This window comes from Terrapene carolina, unplaced genomic scaffold, assembly GCF_002925995.2.
Source record: "Terrapene carolina triunguis isolate 2854851 unplaced genomic scaffold, T_m_triunguis-2.0 Scaffold1054, whole genome shotgun sequence".
In the NCBI taxonomy this organism is placed as follows: Eukaryota; Metazoa; Chordata; order Testudines; family Emydidae; genus Terrapene; species Terrapene triunguis.
Genome location: NW_020665405.1, coordinates 170,692 through 188,162, shown reverse-complemented (window position 1 = coordinate 188,162; position 17,471 = coordinate 170,692). Strand labels below are relative to the sequence as shown.

Here is a 17,471-nt window from a genome sequence, read left to right as displayed (position 1 = left end):
CACATGCATATGCTGCCCCTTGTTGGGATGCCCATCCTGCAGGGAGAGGGGAACTGAGGATTCCCTGCCCTTTCGAGCTCCATTGTGGGTTAGAGAACAGGCAGGTGGTGCAATGTGGGGCCAGGGGGAATCCAGTTGCCGGTCAGCGAAGCCTGGTACCCCACTGCTGGCATACCTACCATGGAGGTTACCCTTGGGAGTTGTCCTAGCTCAGGGTTGTCTCCTGGGCCCCTGCCTATAGACATGGGCTCTGCTGTACGGCCCCTCCTGTAACCCTGTGTGTATGTGTCTCGGTGCAGCGGTACCAAGCAGAGATCAATGACCTGGAGAACCTAGGCGAGATCGGCAGCGGGACGTGCGGTCAAGTGTGGAAGATGCGGTTCAAGAAAACGGGACACATCATAGCCGTGAAGGTGAGCAGCGGGGGCAGGGCCTTAAGAACAGACCGAGCAAGGGGTGAATAGTTCCATCAGGAAGGGAGGGAGTATTGTTGAATGGGGCGAGCAGAGAACTGAGGGTCAGGACTCCTGGGCTCTATTCCCAGCTTTGAAAGGGGAGTGGTGTCTAGTGGTCAGAGCAGGGCAGTGCTACATGTCAGGACTCCTGGGTCCTATTTCCAACTCTGGAAGAGGGGTGGGGTCTGGTAGTTAGAGCTTGGGGGGCCAGGGCTGGCCTTCTGGGTTCTGTTCTCGCCTCTCATTGGGGAGTGGTGTCTAGAGGTTGGAAGAGGGGGGCCTTGAAGCCAGGACTCCACTGCCTCCGTGTGACTTTGAGCAAGTCATGTCCCATGTCTGTGCCTCAGTTTCTCCACCTCCGATCTGGAGATAACGCTGCCCTACGTGGGTGGGGAATCATCCGCGTTAATTAACAAAGGGTTCTACGGTCCCCTGCGTGGCAGGGCAGAGCAGATGTCACTGTTCATCCCTGCAGTCGGCTCTCAGCCCATAGAGCCGCTCTGTAATCCCCACCTGTTGTCTGGTCCCCACAGCAAATGCGCCGCTCAGGTAACAAGGAGGAGAACAAGAGGATCCTGATGGACCTGGATGTGGTGCTGAAAAGCCACGACTGCCCCTACATTGTCCAGTGCTTCGGGACCTTCATCACCAATGTAAGAGCCCCCTACGCTCACGCTGCAGCTCTCCATCTCCCCCTTGTGGCTGCGCGCCCTGGCTACAGCCTTGAGCTGTCAGAGCTGGGTCGTCCAGTTCAGGCAGCTGAGGCTTGTGCTTGTGGAGAGATCCCGGGTTCGATTTCCGCTGCCGCCCCCATGTGCGGTGCGACGTTACCCAAAGCCGCCACCTCCTTTCCGCACATCGCGCCCCCTGGTAACCTGGCCTTGGTTTCCCTCCCACACAGACAGACGTCTTCATTGCCATGGAGCTGATGGGCACATGTGCGGAGAAACTCAAGAAACGCATTCAGGGGCCCATCCCAGAGAGGATCCTGGGGAAGATGACAGTGGCGGTGAGTTCTGGTGGAGCGAGGTGGGGGAAGAGCAAGTGGGGCTGGATGCAGCGTGATGGGCACCTGCCAAACCTTTCTCCCACGTGAGCAACTGGGAGGGACCCGATGCACTGCCGGGTTGGCTTTGCACAGACAGGGTCTGTGCTGGGAAAGGGGCTCCCGGAGGTCGAGATCTCTCGCCTCAGGGACTTGTTCCCACTGATCTCTGCACAGCACCCCGTGCACGCCTGGGGCCTTAGTCCTGCAATTCAATCTCATCAGCTGGCTCCTCCCTCCTCCAGGACAGGAATTCTGGGATTGATGGGCCTAGAACTGAGCTCTCGGTGCCAGGTGTGCTCTCTGCAGAGCTGTGTACAAAGGGGCTGACCCCTCCCTGCTGCATATCGAGCCTGGGATCTCTTTGGCTTTTCTAGCTGGCCCCTCCTTTTGCTGATCCTCCTGTGGTGAGCCTGGGGGGCAGGTGGGTGCAGTGGGCTGACTCTGGGAGACGCCATCTCTATCAGCATGGGGTGGCCGTGTCCTTTCAGATTGTCAAGGCGCTCTACTACCTGAAGGAGAAGCATGGCGTCATCCACCGAGACGTCAAACCCTCCAACATTCTGCTAGACGAGAGGGGGCAGATCAAGCTGTGTGACTTCGGGATCAGCGGGAGGCTGGTGGACTCGAAGGCCAAGACCCGGAGTGCAGGCTGCGCGGCATACATGGCGGTGAGGGCTGGGCCGTGCTATGACATAACCCCCTCAGGCTTGGAGAGGGTGCTGCTGGGCCTCAGGCTGTCTGTGCGCTAATTGGCAGCTGTGGGTGCCTGAGCCCCAGGGATGGGTGGTATCTTGGGATGGGATCCCCTTTAATCTTGCCTGCTGTGTAGGGTGAGGCTTGGTCGGTATTGGGATGGGAGACCTCTGAAGAATGGCCAGCTGAAGCAGCTCTCCAGGGTGGCTCTAGGGGGTGCTGTCCTGCTTGAGATGACATAAGTGAGCCAAGATCTAAAGGATCCTCAGCTGGTGTGAATGGATACAGCTTTGGTGATTGCAGTGGATCTGTGCTGATTTAGGCGAGCCATGGATCTGTCTTTAATGACTCTATGGCCCATTTATACCAGATGGGGATCTGGCCCCCTCTGCTTGCCCCAGTGTGCATGGCCTAATTTCAGCCAGGTAATTCCCCCCATTAGCCTAAACTTTAAACTGGTTAAATGAGTCCTATTGACTTCATTGATATGCACATTAGAAATCTGTAGATAGATTCACTTCCCGGGCTACATTGCAGCATTGCTGTGTGGCTGTTATGCAGCTGCCTCGCTCCACCCCAGAGCTGGCTGCATATCAATAGAGTGGTATGATTTCATAATCTCAGTCTGTAATAGGCATGTGCTATAATGTAAGATCCTAGCCTCCAGGTGAGCGCCATTGGACTTAGTGTGTACTGACTTTTCTTTTCCAGCCTGAAAGGATAGACCCTCCTGATCCCACCAAACCAGACTACGATATCCGAGCGGATGTGTGGAGCCTGGGCATCTCGCTGGTGAGTGAAGTCCCTTCTTTACTTTCTCATGCAAAACGCTGCTTTGAACTCAGTGCCAAGATTTGCCACTGGGGCTCAGTGATCTCAAGACAGCCAAAGTCCCTTGGCCATTCTCCCGGTCACGGTGGAGTAAGGGCATGGCTGATCAGCTGCTGGGTTTTATCTCCAGTTGGTTGGCAAGATTTCACCAGCATGTTTTTTCTGTCAGAAAATAGTGATTCATGAAAATGGAAACTTCCCACGTGGCCATGTTGGGCTCAAGACCCCCTGCCCACCCCCCCCAAAAAATGCCCACTACAAAAAGAGTTTTGAAAATGGCAAAACGTCCCATTTTGATATTTCAGCCTGTGAGGGTTCACGCCCCTCCTTCAGGGTAGCACGGCCTAGTGGCCAGAGTCCATATAAGCGCCCCTGGTTGCAAGGCAGCGCGGTCTAATGGCCAGAGTCCATATAAGCGCCCCTGGTTGCAGGGCAGCATGGCCTAATGGCCAGAGTCCATATAAGCGCCCCGGGTTGCAGGGCAGCACGGCCTAATGGCCAGAGTCCATATAAGCGCCCCGGGTTGCAGGGCCGTAGGACCTTACTACTGGCTCAGTGAGGGGGTCCTACCGAAACACGCTGAGGCTTACCGGGGTCAAGGTACCAGTCCGTCACCTCCCCCGGGTTGCTCCCTACCGGCTGGGGAGTTGGGGTCTCCCACGGATCCCAGGGTTCTCCGTGAGTCTCCGGATCCGTCGCCTCCTCTGGTTCCTCCCGCAGTAGGGGTTCGTGCCGGCCTGTAGAAGCCTCTGTTCCTGGCAGCTTCCAGAGCGTCGGCTGGTCCTCTGCAGGAGCTTCCCAGTTAGGTCCTTCCCCTGCGGCCGCCAGCCCCGACTGAGCTGAGTTCCCTCCTTTTATACTCAGTGAGCATCTGGAGCATGCCCAGTACGAACGGGGCGGGACTTCCTCTGTCAGAGCTACTGGTCTGACATCGCTGGGGCTAGTGCGGGGCGGGGCTGCCCCGTCACACAGTCCAAGTGGCTTTTTGTTTCTAAACTTATGTTGTTGTATATTATTTTTTTTTAATTTAAAAGGTCCTAACCAAAGTGAAACGTTTCAAAGTTATCAAGGTTATTTTCAGCTTTTCAGTTTGTGAAAAATTTTGCAATTTTTAGCTTTTTGTCCTGATTCAGGTTCAGAAAAAAATTCGAAATGTTGGTCTGGGAAATTCTAGCCCAACCAGCTCTGCTTTTACCCTTGGCCAACTCAATGTCTCTTCGTCTATTGAGGAAGATACAAGGACAAACCAGTAGCTGGTTTGTGTGGGTGAGGGATGCAGGTTCTTGGACAGCCCTACGATCTGTTATAAACTTTGGGCACTCCTGTTCTTAAAAGGAATTGCCTCGGCAAGAGGAATGCAGAAGATAGCCTGGTCTTGTGGCTAGAGCACTGCTGTGGGGCTCAAGAGTCCTGGGTTCAAATTCCATCTCTGCCACTGACTCCCTGTATGACCTTGAGCAAATCACATCATCCCTCTGTGCCTCAGTTTCCTACCCACAAAAGGGTATAATGACCCTTCCTGTTCTCTGCCTTGTCTGTTTAGCGTGGGAGCTCTTTGGGGCAGAGACTTTCTCTCACTCTGTGTCTGTGCAGTGCCTGGCATAACGGGGCCCCAATTTCAGTGAACCATAATGTTCCTACTAACCTACTTTTGGAAGTGTTAATATCTTTTTAAGATAAAAAGTTCCTCTTGCATTAGTGAAACCAGGACACACGCCTTTGTCACTAGGGCCTTAGGACCAGAAAGCGAAACTGACGAGAAATCAAGTGAAACAAACCTGGCTAGGGCCAGTGCCTAAGCTAAGTGAAATGCAACAGGACAAATCTGTAGGAAAAAAAACAGATATTCAGATATTCTCAGGGGTCAAAAACATGAACCAAAACATTCACACCAGGGTGCTTGAAGTTAGCCTGGTAGGAAAACACCTCCTATTTCAGTGGGAGTCAGATCAACCCTCTAAATCCATAGGAATAAGTGAGCTAATGCCAAACATCTGTTTAGCTTAACAAAGAGAAGGGGTGACTTGATCAGAGTCTGTAAGTACCTATGTGGGGCACAGAAATTTGACAGTAATGAGCTCTTCTGTCGAACAAAGTTCTGACAAGATCCACTGGCTGGAAGTTGAAGCTGGACAAAGTCAGACTGGAAACAAGGCACAAATGTTTAACAGTGAGGGTGGTTAACGAAGGGAACAACTTACTCAGGGCCATGGTGGATTCTATATTGGGTGTTCTTTGGATCTGCATTGGATTGTCCTGCTCTAGTTCAAACAGGGTTTACTCTGGGGAAGTCCTATGGCCTGTGTTTTACCGGAGGTCAGACTAGATTCCTTCTGGCCTGGGAATCTATGAATTACACTAGGCCCCTGTCTGCATTTTTAGGCACTTGGATACCTTTGTAATTTCGTAATGACTAGGCCCCTAATTTCCAGAGGTCTGAGCCCCCACAAATCTCATTACATTTGATGGAAGTAGCACAGCATCGTAGATAGAGCACATGGACTGTCTCTAAGCTCCCTGATTCCATTTTAACCCTTGCTCTCCCACCTCACTCCCTCTCCCCCCCTGCAGGTCGAACTGGCTACCGGTCAGTTTCCCTACAAGAACTGTAAAACGGACTTTGAGGTGCTCACCAAGGTCTTGCAGGAAGATCCTCCCCTGCTCCCAAACAACATGAGCTTCTCCGTGGACTTTCAGTCCTTCGTTAAAGACTGGTGAGTGACGGCCATGCTGCTGGGGAGCCGAGGCCCTGTTCGTGGGCCCCCGAGCCCAGTGGGGGAGAACCAATCCACTGCATCTATGGGGCAGTGTCAACTGCTGAGGGGCCATGCCTTGATCAGAGCCTAAACTGCCCATGAGCCTGTACTGCTTCAATAGATGTGACTCAATGAGTGATCTCCTAAGTAGATGGCACAGGGGCCCCCATACCCTGGCCAGGGGCACCATTTAGGGAGGGGGGCGCCTGCTCCCCCTTTGTTTTGTATCACAGCAGAGCAGGGGTGCATTTCAGATTTTGGTAGGGGTACCCCCATGCCTTCCCTAAAAGGCACCTCTGCAGGCCAGCTCCGCGGCACAGCATGTCGGGCTCGCGCTGTCAGACCCTGTGCCCCTTCTCCAGGGAGCGGCTCCGGCTGGGGCTGCGCTTCATGGCGGGGGAGCTGATAACGGTGCTGCAAGTGCTGGATGGCAGCTGGTGGGAAGGGCAGAAGGAGAATGGGCTGCATGGCTGGTTCCCGGCGAGCTACGTGAAGCAGCTGGAGGTAGGAGACTGGCTGCACTGAGTGCCTGGGGGGCAGGGGGCATGGGGAGGGAGTGCAGGGGGCTAGGGCCATGAGGGAGTTTAGGGGAGACGGGGATACATGAGCATCAGCATAAGCGCTCGGAGGATAAGGGGTGCATGAATAGGGCCATGTGATGTGCAAAGTGCTGTACGGATCTGTGCTGTAAGGGTCCGCGTGGGCGGTTAGCTCAGGATGGAGCTGTTGCCTTCCCAAACCCGAGGTCTGACCATGCACCACTGGCTTTGCTCACACTCCCTAACCCGTATGCAGGGCTGAACCCTGGCAGAGCAGTGTCGCCAGCCTGGGGCTTGGCCCTTCCCAGCACTGGGGTAGAGCGGGCACCTGGGGTTAAGGCTCTCATTAAAGTTGCTAATCACCAGTTGTACCCACTAGAGCAGGGGCTCTCAACCTTTCCAGACTACCATACCCCTTTCAGGAGGCTGATTTGTCTTGCATACCCCAAGTTTCCCCTCACTTAAAAACTACTTGCTTACAAAATCAGACATAAAAATACAAGTGTCACAGCCACACTACTACTGAAAAACTGATCGCTTTCCCATTTCCCCCATAGAATTGTTATACCAAGAAAATAAAAACCAGCAGGATCTTATTAAAGGGGATAAGGCAATATGCCGCATTTATTGTGAATACAGAAAGAATCATAGTAAGCAGTCAGTTATAACTATAAGATTCCATTCAATTTCACATTCATTCACACACACGCAGGTTCTGCAAGGTTGTTATCACAGTTACCAGCCTTAGAGTTGCTCATGCCAAGCCACTGGCCAGGTGGCCTGGACACGAGGAGGGAGCAGGGCCTTATCAGATTCGCATCTGATGCTCCTGGAAGTTGGTTTGCAGAATCAGTTCAGGGTCTGTTCTCATAGGGATCCATCCTCATGTATTTGCCTCGTCATGCTCTTCTCATGTTTGAAGTGGTAATCAATGACTGGTCTCACATTTGAAGTGATAGTCAATCACGCAGATGGCACAGCAATGCCGGAATGACAGTATGTTGTTATCTTGTTCTTCGGCCCTTCTGTTCTTGGGGCAAGTACACCCTCAGGGTTATCGGGCTATCTCGTCCACTGTATTCTTCACCCAAACGGTTTTATTTTAAGGCTGGCACCTCAACTTTAATCTTTCATTCCTCATTCAGTCACACGTACAATCACACTCACACTCCAACATGTATCCTGTCACATCTGCGTTTTATCACCGACCCATCCTTTAACATAACCATTCTGAAATCAGTGGGACATGGCAGACTTCAATAAGTCTATTCATCCCACTTGTTACATCTAAAAGGAAACAAACAAGCTAAGCATGCAAGAGTGGGGGGTTCACAAATCTTATTCTGGAGTTCAGGAAAACAAAGTTGTACCAGCCATAAAGGACAGCTGTTATCTTGTTACTTTTAGAACAATCTCTTAGTCTCTGGATGTGCTTCTACAATTAACACTGACCTTGTAAAACTGACAGGCAGTTTCAATCAACCCAGACTCAGCAGGGTAGCTGAGAACCATATTTCTTTCTAATGGTCAGGCCAAATTCTGGGGTCTGCTGTGGAGTCACTCTTTCTTACGTTTCCCATATCAGAAATATACCAGTTATCAATCTAGTCCAACATAATTATAAAATAAACCAATTGACATAGAAATATGATACTTACCTTTCAATGTATAGTATATAGAGCAGTATAAACATATTGGGTGTTCGAAATTTTAGTTTGTACTGACTTTCCTAGTGCTCTTTATGTTGCTTGTTGTAAAACTAGGGAAATATCTAGAAGACCTGTGCGACCCCCGGGGGTACATGCCCCCCTGGGTGAGAACCACTGCAGTAGAAGGGGTTTGGAATGTAAGGGTTTCTCGGTTGACAAGCCAGCGTGCTGGGCTGCACGGCTCTGGCTCTTGGGAGGTCTGGCTGAACATCGCACTGACACACACCCACGGGGCACAGCTCAGGTCACCCACAGGACCAGAGCCATCCCGGGGCCTTTGCCGCACGCAGCACTGACCTCTGCCCCTTGGCTGTTGACAGACCTTTGACCCTGACACAGCTGCATGGCGGTGGCAAGGAGGGAAAGCCTCCTAGAGCCCCACATGGCAGTGAGCACCCCCTGGCACTCCCGCGGGAACTGGGGAGTCCCAGGCTGGAATTCCAGCTGAGGGGTGTGGAGACTCAGGTCTTTCACAGCCCCTGTCACTCACATGGATTTCAAATGGCAGTGGCCAACTTCTATCTGACCCTGTTTTACACTGCACTGAACAGCTCACTGGGCACTGGGATGGCGAAGGAGGAACTCAGGGAGGTGCTGCTCTGTTGTGACAGTCCCACAGCCAGCTGGAACTGCCATGTGCCCCTGTGCTGCACACAACAGCCTTGGAGAGCTTCTCAGCTGGGGCAGAACCCCCGTCGCCTGCACCAAAGCACTAGGCCGTGATGCCTGAGCTAACGGAGAATCTCTGCTATTTGTTAGTAGTAGTAAGGCCCAGGACAGCCGGGGGAACCACAAGAGGTACATGGTGCACATACATACCAGCCTGTTCATTACACACTTGCTGTGATAAACACAGCTGGCCCTCAGAACCCAGCTGTTCAGCTCTTACTTCTGACATCAGCATTAGAAATCCCTGTGCACCAAGTGCTTCCACCCTGTAACTTCCACAGTCTTTGCTCCGGCTTATCTGAGATGGGATCTTGGGACCTGTCATTCCCAAATCCAGAATTCTCCCCCGAGAGCAACAGGCCCCTCAGTGACAGCGGCACCCCCTCCTCATATGGGACTTTATTCACGGGGATTGAAGTGGGCTCCTCCCTACCACCAGCTGAGCTGGACAAGGCTCTGAATGGTTTAATGGCAGGACATGGCCGAACAGTTCGACTCCACCTCAAGGCTTGGATTGGGAATATCTTTCTGTTTTATTCCCTGATGGTTGTAAATTTACATATGCACTGAAAATACGGCTTTACTTGGTGTTTGTATATGTGTTTTCTTTCTTTATGTAGGAATTAGATGCAGTGCTCCTGTCAGCTAATGTCTAAGTTATCATCTGTAAAAAAAAAAATCTAGCGTGCCTAGGTAGCCCCTGAAATCATGGTTAAAGTCCCCTCCTCCCCCCAATCTGAAATGATCCCCGGCCACTGGATGCTCTAGGCTCTCCCCTCCTTGCTTTACCATTCAGGCCTCTGTGCGATTGCCTTCCAGGAGACTGGGCATGCTTAGCACTGGGGTCTGGGAGGGCCCAGCCTCCTCAGCACACACAAGGGGCCTGGGACTGGTACATCTGGTCAGACACAGTGGCTGTGTACACAAGGGCCAGACAGCTGGGGGGGCTGGTTCGGTAACAGATAAATCCCCATCTCTGCCCTTGACAATGACTCTTCCTAGCCAGATGCTTGGTCCTGGGTTAGAGCACTTGCCTAGGCCCTAGGACACCCAGGTTCAAATCCTGCTCTGTCCCAGCCTCCCTAGGTAACCTTGAGTGAGGCTCTGGGCCTGCCCTGTATGATGGGGTAAGAACACTTCCTTCTTCTGGGGGGAGTGTGAGGATGAATGTGTTAAAAGGATTGTGAGGTGCCCAGTGTCAAAGTTAGATTCAGGACTCACAATTTGTTAGACCACTCTGTTTATTAGCACAGCGCTCTGCTAATACACTCAGATAATGTGAGCACCATGCAAGACCCACACTACCTTATTTTATACAGATAAAGAGGGCGCGAACTTAACAAGAGGACAAGGAAAGCAGAACTGACAAGTTTACCTGAGGCTAGACATACATATTCAATTTCCTTACTAACTTTTACAGATCTCCGGTTAATGTTCCACCATTAGCTTAAGTGGACTCATTGTTTATGCCTTAATGTTTCTTTTCCTGACACCTGTATTTCAACATTCCTTATTTCTGCTTAAAGGTACATACAGCATTTCTTTAATCCATTCTATTTTTACAGTATAATTAATTCTACTTTCACACCAGTTAAGCACTGGACCTGGAGTAGGTGACATCTCTGTACATCCGCACTGAACCCCGGCCCGTCCTGTTTGCAGGACGATGCAAGCTCCCTAATTCCCAGGTTCTTGAGCACTCAGCCTCGTAAGCTGCTCGGTCCCCCTCTCTACCACCAGGCCTTTGTTCTCATGCCATTGAGCAGCAAAGCCTACACTGCCTGGCCATAGGCGAGGTGCCTCCCAAGGGAAATAGCAGAAACCTAAGTGCTTGGGACAGTTCTGTGCTGGTGGGAAAGGCCTGTGTGCTAGGGAGCTCTCACAATCACTCCGGTGATAAGGGACAAAACAAGTTTCTTGAGCTTGACTGACCTCTCGTGGCTGAGGTTATTGATGCTCCGAAGCCCAGAGGGTTGCTTGTGGAGATGGCCAAGACTCTGTATGTGTTTTCTCTCTTTTTAGCCTTACTAAAGATCACAGGAAGAGACCAAAGTACAACAAGCTACTTGTGAGTATCTGACACAGAATTCCGACCTCCCGTCTCCCCGAGCTGCAGGGAGAAACGCCTCAAATAAGGCCCCAGCTACGACCCCCCTGCCCCATTTCATGCTGTACCAGGGTGAGCCTAGCAGCAGGTTCACGGAAGGCCTTGGTGTGATACCACATATTGCACACAAGGCTGGGGGGGCCCTCTGGGTTGCAGGGAGATCTCGGCCGCAGTCAGGCTGCAGTGAATCCGTCGGTCTATTTAAACATTTGCACCACTGCAGCGCCTCTACATCAAGCTGAATAAGCAGCAAATACGAAATTTAGTATTTCCCACTTCGAGTGAGTGGGGTCTAATTGTTAGAGCAGGGGGTTGGGAGTCAGGACTCCTGGGTTCTAAGCCCTGCTCTGGCGGGGGAGTAGGGTCTAGTACAGGGGTGGGCAAACTTTTTGGGCCTAGGACCACATCTGGGTGGGGAAATTGTATGCAGGGCCGGGGCAGGGGGTTGGGGTGTGGGAGGGAGTGCAGGGTGTGGGAGGGGGTGCGGTGTGCAGGAAGGAGCTCAGGGCAAGGGATTGGGGCAGAGGAGGGGTGTGGGGTGTATGAGGGGGTTCAGGGAAGGGGGTTGGGGTACAGGAGGGGTGCGGAGTGCAGGAGGGGGCTCAGGGCAGGGGTTGGGGTGCAGGAGGGATGTGGAGTGTGGCAGGGGGTTGGGGTGCAGGAGGGGTGCGGAGTGCAGGAGGGGGCTCAGGGCAGGGGTTGGGGTGCAGGAGGGGTCCGGAGTGCGGCAAGGGGCTCAGGGCAGGGGGTTGGGGTGCAGGAGGGGTGCGGGGTGTGGCAAGGGGCTCAGGGCAGGGAAATGGGGAGTGGGGTACTGGAGGAGTTGGTTCGGGCTCCGGCCTGGCACCACTTACCTCAAGGAGCTCCAGGGTGGCAGCGGCGCACACCGGGGCCAGGGCAGGCTCCCTGCACACCTGCCCTGTCCTTGGCCCCGCGCCGCTCCAGGAAGCGCTGCGGCCCCTGGGGGAGGGGAGGTGGAGGGCTCTGCGTGCACTGCCCTTGCCGCACCTCCAGGTACCTTCCCCGAAGCTCCCATAGAATCATAGAATATCAGGGTTGGAAGGGACCTCAGGAGGTCATCTAGTCCAACCCCCTGCTTAAAGCAGGACCAATTCCCAACTAAATCATCCCAGCCAGGGCTTTGTCAAGCCAGGCCTTAAAAACCTCCAAGGAAGGAGACTCCACCACCTCCCTAGGTAACGCATTCCAGTGCTTCACCACCCTCCTAGTGAAATAGTGTTTCCTAATATCCAACCTAGACCTCCCCCACTGCAACTTGAGACCATTGCTCCTTGTTCTGTCATCTGCCACCACTGAGAACAGCGGAGCTCCATCCTCTTTGGAACCCCCCTTCAGGTAGTTGAAAGCAGCTATCAAATCCCCCCATATTCTTCTCTTCTGGAGACTAAACAATCCCAGTTCCCTCAGCCTCTCCTCATCAGTCATGTGCTCCAGATCCCTAATCATTTTTGTTGCCCTCTGCTGGACTCTTTCCAATTTTTCCACATCCTTCTTGTAGTGTGGGGTCCAAAACTGGACACAGTACTCCAGATGAGGCCTCACCAATGTCGAATAAAGGGGAACGATCACGTTCCTCGATCTGCTGGCAGTGCCCCTACTTATACAGCCCAAAATGCCGTTAGCCTTCTTGGCAACAAGGGCACACTGTTGACGCATATCCAGCTTCTCGTCCACTGTGGCCCCTAGGTCCTTTTCTGCAGAACTGCTACCTAGCCATTCGGTCCCTAGTCTGTAGCTGTGCATGGGATTCTTCCGTCCTAAGTGCAGGACTCTGCACTTGTCCTTGTGGAACCTCATCAGGTTTTTTTTGGCCCAATCCTCTAATTTGTCTAGGTCCCTCTGTATCCTATCCCTACCCTCTAGTGTATCTACCACACCTCCCAGTTTAGTGTCATCTGCAAACTTGCTGAGATTGCAGTCCACACCATCCTCCAGATCATTAATAAAGATATTAAACAAAACCTGCCCCAGGACCGACCCTTGGGGCACTCCACTTGAAACCGGCTGCCAACTAGACATGGAGCCATTGATCACTACCAGTTGGCCAGGGTTCCCCGTTTCCGGCCAATGGGAGCTGCGTGGGGCGGTGCCTGGAGGCAAGGGCAACGCACGTGGAGCCCTCTGCCCCCCCTCCTGAGGGCCGCTTCTGAAAGTGGCGCGGGGCCTGCGGTGCCACAGTGGGCAATCCCGCGGGCCGTAGTTTGCCCACCCCTGGTCTAGTAGTTAAAGATAGGGTTACCATATTGGAGCCCCTGAAAAAAGAGGACACTCCAAGGGGCCCCAGCCCCGCCCCAACTCTGCCCCTTCCCCGCCACCGGCCCTGCCCCAACTCCGCCCCTTCCCTGCCCTCGTCCCGCCCCAACTCCGCCCCTTCCCCAAAGTCCCTGCCCCAACTCCGCCCCCTCCCCTGAATGCTCCGCCCCCCTCCTCCTCCCCCTCCCTTGCTTCCCGCGAATCAAATGTTCGCAGGAAGCCTGAAACAGGCAGGCAGCAGGTAAACTGGGGCTGGGGAGGGCGTGAGGAGACACGGCCCAGTCCGGCCCCCCCGGGCGAGCGGCTCCCTCCGGTGGCCGGCCAAGAGGCTCTGGCCCCGGCAGCTCCGGCCCGGCTCGGGCCCTGGGGCGCCGGCCAAGCACCCCCAGCCCCGGTCGCTCTGGCTTGACTCAGCTCGAGCCCCGGTTCCGGCTGCCGGCCAGCGGCCGAGCACCCCCGGCCCCACCGGCCCGGCCGAGCCGCTCTGGCCCAGCCCTGGCCGAGCACCCCCAGCCCCGGTCCCAGCGGCTCCGGCATGGCTCAGGCCCTGGTTCTGGACAAGCGGCTCCGGCCCAGCCCCGGCCGGTGGCCGAGCACCCCCGGCCCGAGCAGCTCCGGCCCGGCCCCGGCCCTGGCCGAGTGGCGCCGGCCGGCGGAATCCTAGCTCGCAGCCGCCTCCTCCCGGGCTCTGGCAGCTGCTGCACTGGGGAGAGTGGCGGGAGCCGGGAAAGTTGAACCCCAGGGAGGAGGCGATCCCCTTACCATGCCTCCCTATTTTCCCGGACATGTTCGGCTTTTTGGAAATTCCTCCCGGACGGGGATTTGAGGACCAAAAACCCGGACATGTCCGGGAAAATCCAGACGTATGGTAACCCTATTAAAGATGGGGGATGGGAAGTCAGATCCCTGGGTTCTATTCCTGATATGGGGAGAGGAGTGCAGTTTAGATGGGGGGCCTGGGAATTGGGACTCCCGGGTTCTGTCCCCAGCTCTGGGAAGGGAGTGGGGTCTAGTGGTTAGAACGGGGGGGGGCTGAGAGTCCTGGGTTCTGTTCCCACTTCTCCCACTGAGTTTTTGTAATGCCTTGGACAAGCCTGTTCTCTTTGCCTTGGTTTTACTCATCTTTTAGTTCTTTTTCTTTAACATGAGTCCCGCTCCTCTGTCCACTGTGCCATCCTGCTCCCCCCCCTCCCCGAGCTGCCCTACCGCCACATACTCAGAGCTACTGCCTGCTGCAGTGTTGCAAAACTCATTGCAGAGAGGATCACTGACAGATGGCAGTATTCTGCATGTCCTCAAGCGGTGTGCGTGGCTGTGTGTCCCTGATTACATGTCTCTGGGGGGGGGGGTGCATGTGTGTTTGTCCCCCTGATTCCATCTCCCGTAAGGAGTACTTGTGTGTTTTTGACTCTATCTCTCCCAGGCGGTGTGTGTCTCTGTGAGTCCATCTCCCCCATGGCGTCCGTGTGTGTGTCTCCGTGAGTCCATTCCCCCCTGGGGTGTGTGTGTGTGTCCCTCACTCCTTCCTCCCCGCATGGTGTCTGTGTCCCCACACTGCTAGCGGGCTGTGTCCCTCCTCCAGCCCTATCCCCCTAAGATGCTATATTCCCCCCAACTCCCCACCGTCTCCCATTCCTATGGGTGTTTATGCTCAGGGTCCCTCTGGCTTCCCTTCCAGGAACACAACTTCATCAAGCGTTACGAGACACTGGAAGTGGACGTGGCGTCTTGGTTCAAAGACGTCATGGCCAAGACAGAGTCGCCCCGCACGAGCAGCATCCTCAGCCAGCACCACCTGCCTTTCTTCACCAGGTAGCCACACGGCCAAAATGATGAGCCAGGGAGGGGGCCATGCCAGCGAGAGCTTACGGCCGGTCACCGCCACAGGGTGGGGACAGGGAGGAGACCCATGGCAGCCGACCCCCCCCACACCTTTGCAAAGCAACTCTTCTGAGGCTTGGTTGAACCGTTCATTTCACCCGCCCTCCTCGCTCTCTCCTCCAGTGTTGTCAGGGGAAGTGGGAGGTTGTTTGTTTTCTCTGGAGTGTGGGTTTATTGCTTCCCTTCCGCTAGAGTCCTTGTGTCTCGGGCACCAGCGAGCCGAAGAAGACAAGTCCCTCTCTATCTCTGTCCCATGTCCCCTGGATGGGAAGGCTCTTTCCAACTTGGCTCTGCATCTCCAGCTGGGTGAGAGAAGGCCCTTTCCAGCCCGGCCCTGCATCTCCAGCTGCTTGAGAGCCTGCAGCCTGCATCCCAGCCAGATGAGAGAAGGCTCTTTCCAGCCCGGCCCTGCATCTCCAGCTGGATGAGAGATGCTCCCTTCCAGACGGGTCCTATGTCTCAAGCCAGATGAGAGGCCTGTTCCAGTCCTGGCCCTGCATCTCCAGCTGGATGAGAGATGGCCCCTTCCAGATGTGTCCTGTGTCTCAAGCGAGATGAGAGAAGGCCTGTTCCAGTCCTGGCCCTGCATCATTGACTGGACGAGAGAAGGCTATTTCCAGCCCTGGCTTGTGTCTCCAGCTGGAGAAGAGAGGGCTCTTCCCAGCCCTGTCCCTCAACCTCCTTGAGACAAGAAGGCTCTGCTGGGAACCTCATACTTCCCTTGGTCCTGAGAGGCGGCGTGTCACCTGTTTATGCCTCTCTCTTCACCCCTCCTGCCCCCCGAGAGACTTGGGGAATGGGGAAGGGAGGCTGGGACCCTCACTCATGCACTGTGAACAAAGACACACAAATTTTTTTTACTACTTATTTATTAAGTTTGGACTCTGCAGGGCTGCGGGCTCCCTGCCATGCCCGTCCGCCAGCCACCTGCGTTGTTGTTTTATGTCTCTTACTTTTCTCTCGTGTTTTGGGATTGTATTGGGGGAGGGGAATGGTGGGGGAGGGGGCACCTGAAGCGTGCGGCTTCAGACTTCACCTAGGAGCTCAGCCCTTGCTCTCTTTTCAGTTAATTTTATTTTTCCTTGGGGGTGGGGCAGGGGTGGGTTTGGGGATTATTCTCGCCGGAAGCAGCTCAGCTGAAGTGATTTATGCTGATGATTTTTTTGTTAATTCTGTTTTTGATCTCAGGGGTTTTCCTGTTTCCTTTATTACTATTTTTTTTTCCTTGGAGTGCGAACAAAAGTTTTTTGTTTTTCTTCTGTCCGCGGCTTTGTATTTACCAAAGTGATCGCTGGGCTGCTGAGCATTGGGAGAACATGGCTGCATGTTATTTTTCTTTTGCTATTTAAAAGGAGGGCGTGAAAGTGCAAAAAAAAAAAAAAATTTAATTCTAGGGGGTAGAAACAAGTGTTTGCAGCCTGCAATCTCCTCCAACCGCGGCAGCTGCGGAGTTGTAAAAATCAAAGACACTAATGAAACTTGAAGTTGTTCTTTTCCCACCTCCTTCCTTTCAATCTTGTCAGAGCCCTGGGTTTATTCAGGCTTGTCCTCAGCTGGTGTGAAGGGCGTAGTGGCCACCAGTGGCACGGTGCTGGTTCAGCACAGCTGCTGTAAGCTCCTGTCTGGCTTCGCCGGAGCTACGCAGGTGTATGCCGGCAGATGTGAATCAGTGCAGCCGTGACGTCAGCGGAGCTACGCTGCTTGACATCGGCTGGAGGAGGTCAGCCTGGCTCCACCAGCCTCCTCGGTTTACGTTTGCTGAGGATTCGGCTGATATTTGATAGCATGTCACCTCTTTGGAAGCCTGGGGGTGTCTTGGGGGAGGGGGCTCCAGTCAGAGCTTTTTGGGGGGGTTGCTGATTGTTTGATTTTTCACATTCATTCTGATTCGCTGGGGACGGCAGGTGCCCTCAGCAGCTGTGGGAAGCAGGAGGTGGGGAGCGTAATCCTGAAAGCCTGTGGGATGAGATCCAGTCTCCAACCTCCCTTGACTCAGCCTCCGAACGAGGCTGTGTAGCTCACAGGGGCTGCGGTTGACATACAGCCCATTTTTAGCAGAGATCTCGTTTTTTTGCCTCCAGAAGGACTTGTGTTTGCTTCCTCTCCAGCCGGAAGGGAACGTGGCATGGGCTCCCCTCCAGCGGGTTTGGGTTAGGCTCACCATTTCGCAACTCCGGGCAGGACTGGGCTCTGCACTGCCCTTGCTGCTGGCTGGGGGAGCTGTACGTCGCTCTGACAATGCCCCAGGTGCTCAGATCCTACCATGATGGGCAAGTTGCTTTACAAATCCCAACCCAAAAATAGTGACGTGGAGAAGGTCAGGTGCCGAGCAGATTTGGGCTGCAAGGTTCGTTGAGCTCCTGAGTCCAGCTGGCAGCCGAGAACCGTATTGCACTGTTGGCCCCATTCCTCCAGTCCAGCAATAGACAGAAACCTCCTAGCAAGGGGGCCCACACACTGCAGGATGGCAGCACCCATTTTGCCAGGCCAGGTCTTTTCTGTCCAGCAC

At 54.1% G+C, this 17,471-nt stretch overlaps 1 protein-coding gene across 2 annotated transcripts in view; it reads left to right on the top strand.

The window, feature by feature from the left end:
• The window catches only part of MAP2K7 (mitogen-activated protein kinase kinase 7), a 46,372-nt gene extending 31,138 nt beyond the window's left edge, over nucleotides 1-15,234 (top strand). For both annotated transcript variants that reach the window (XM_026661381.2, XM_026661380.2), the window contains 8 exons: nucleotides 300-413; nucleotides 989-1,108; nucleotides 1,357-1,464; nucleotides 1,992-2,171; nucleotides 2,908-2,988; nucleotides 5,599-5,741; nucleotides 10,723-10,768; nucleotides 14,760-15,234. In XM_026661381.2, coding sequence (XP_026517166.1) covers nucleotides 300-413; nucleotides 989-1,108; nucleotides 1,357-1,464; nucleotides 1,992-2,171; nucleotides 2,908-2,988; nucleotides 5,599-5,741; nucleotides 10,723-10,768; nucleotides 14,760-14,897 — 930 coding nt within the window. In that variant the 3' untranslated portion in view covers nucleotides 14,898-15,234. The remainder of the gene's footprint in view (nucleotides 1-299; nucleotides 414-988; nucleotides 1,109-1,356; nucleotides 1,465-1,991; nucleotides 2,172-2,907; nucleotides 2,989-5,598; nucleotides 5,742-10,722; nucleotides 10,769-14,759) is intronic.
• Nucleotides 15,235-17,471: the final 2,237 nt, after the last annotated feature.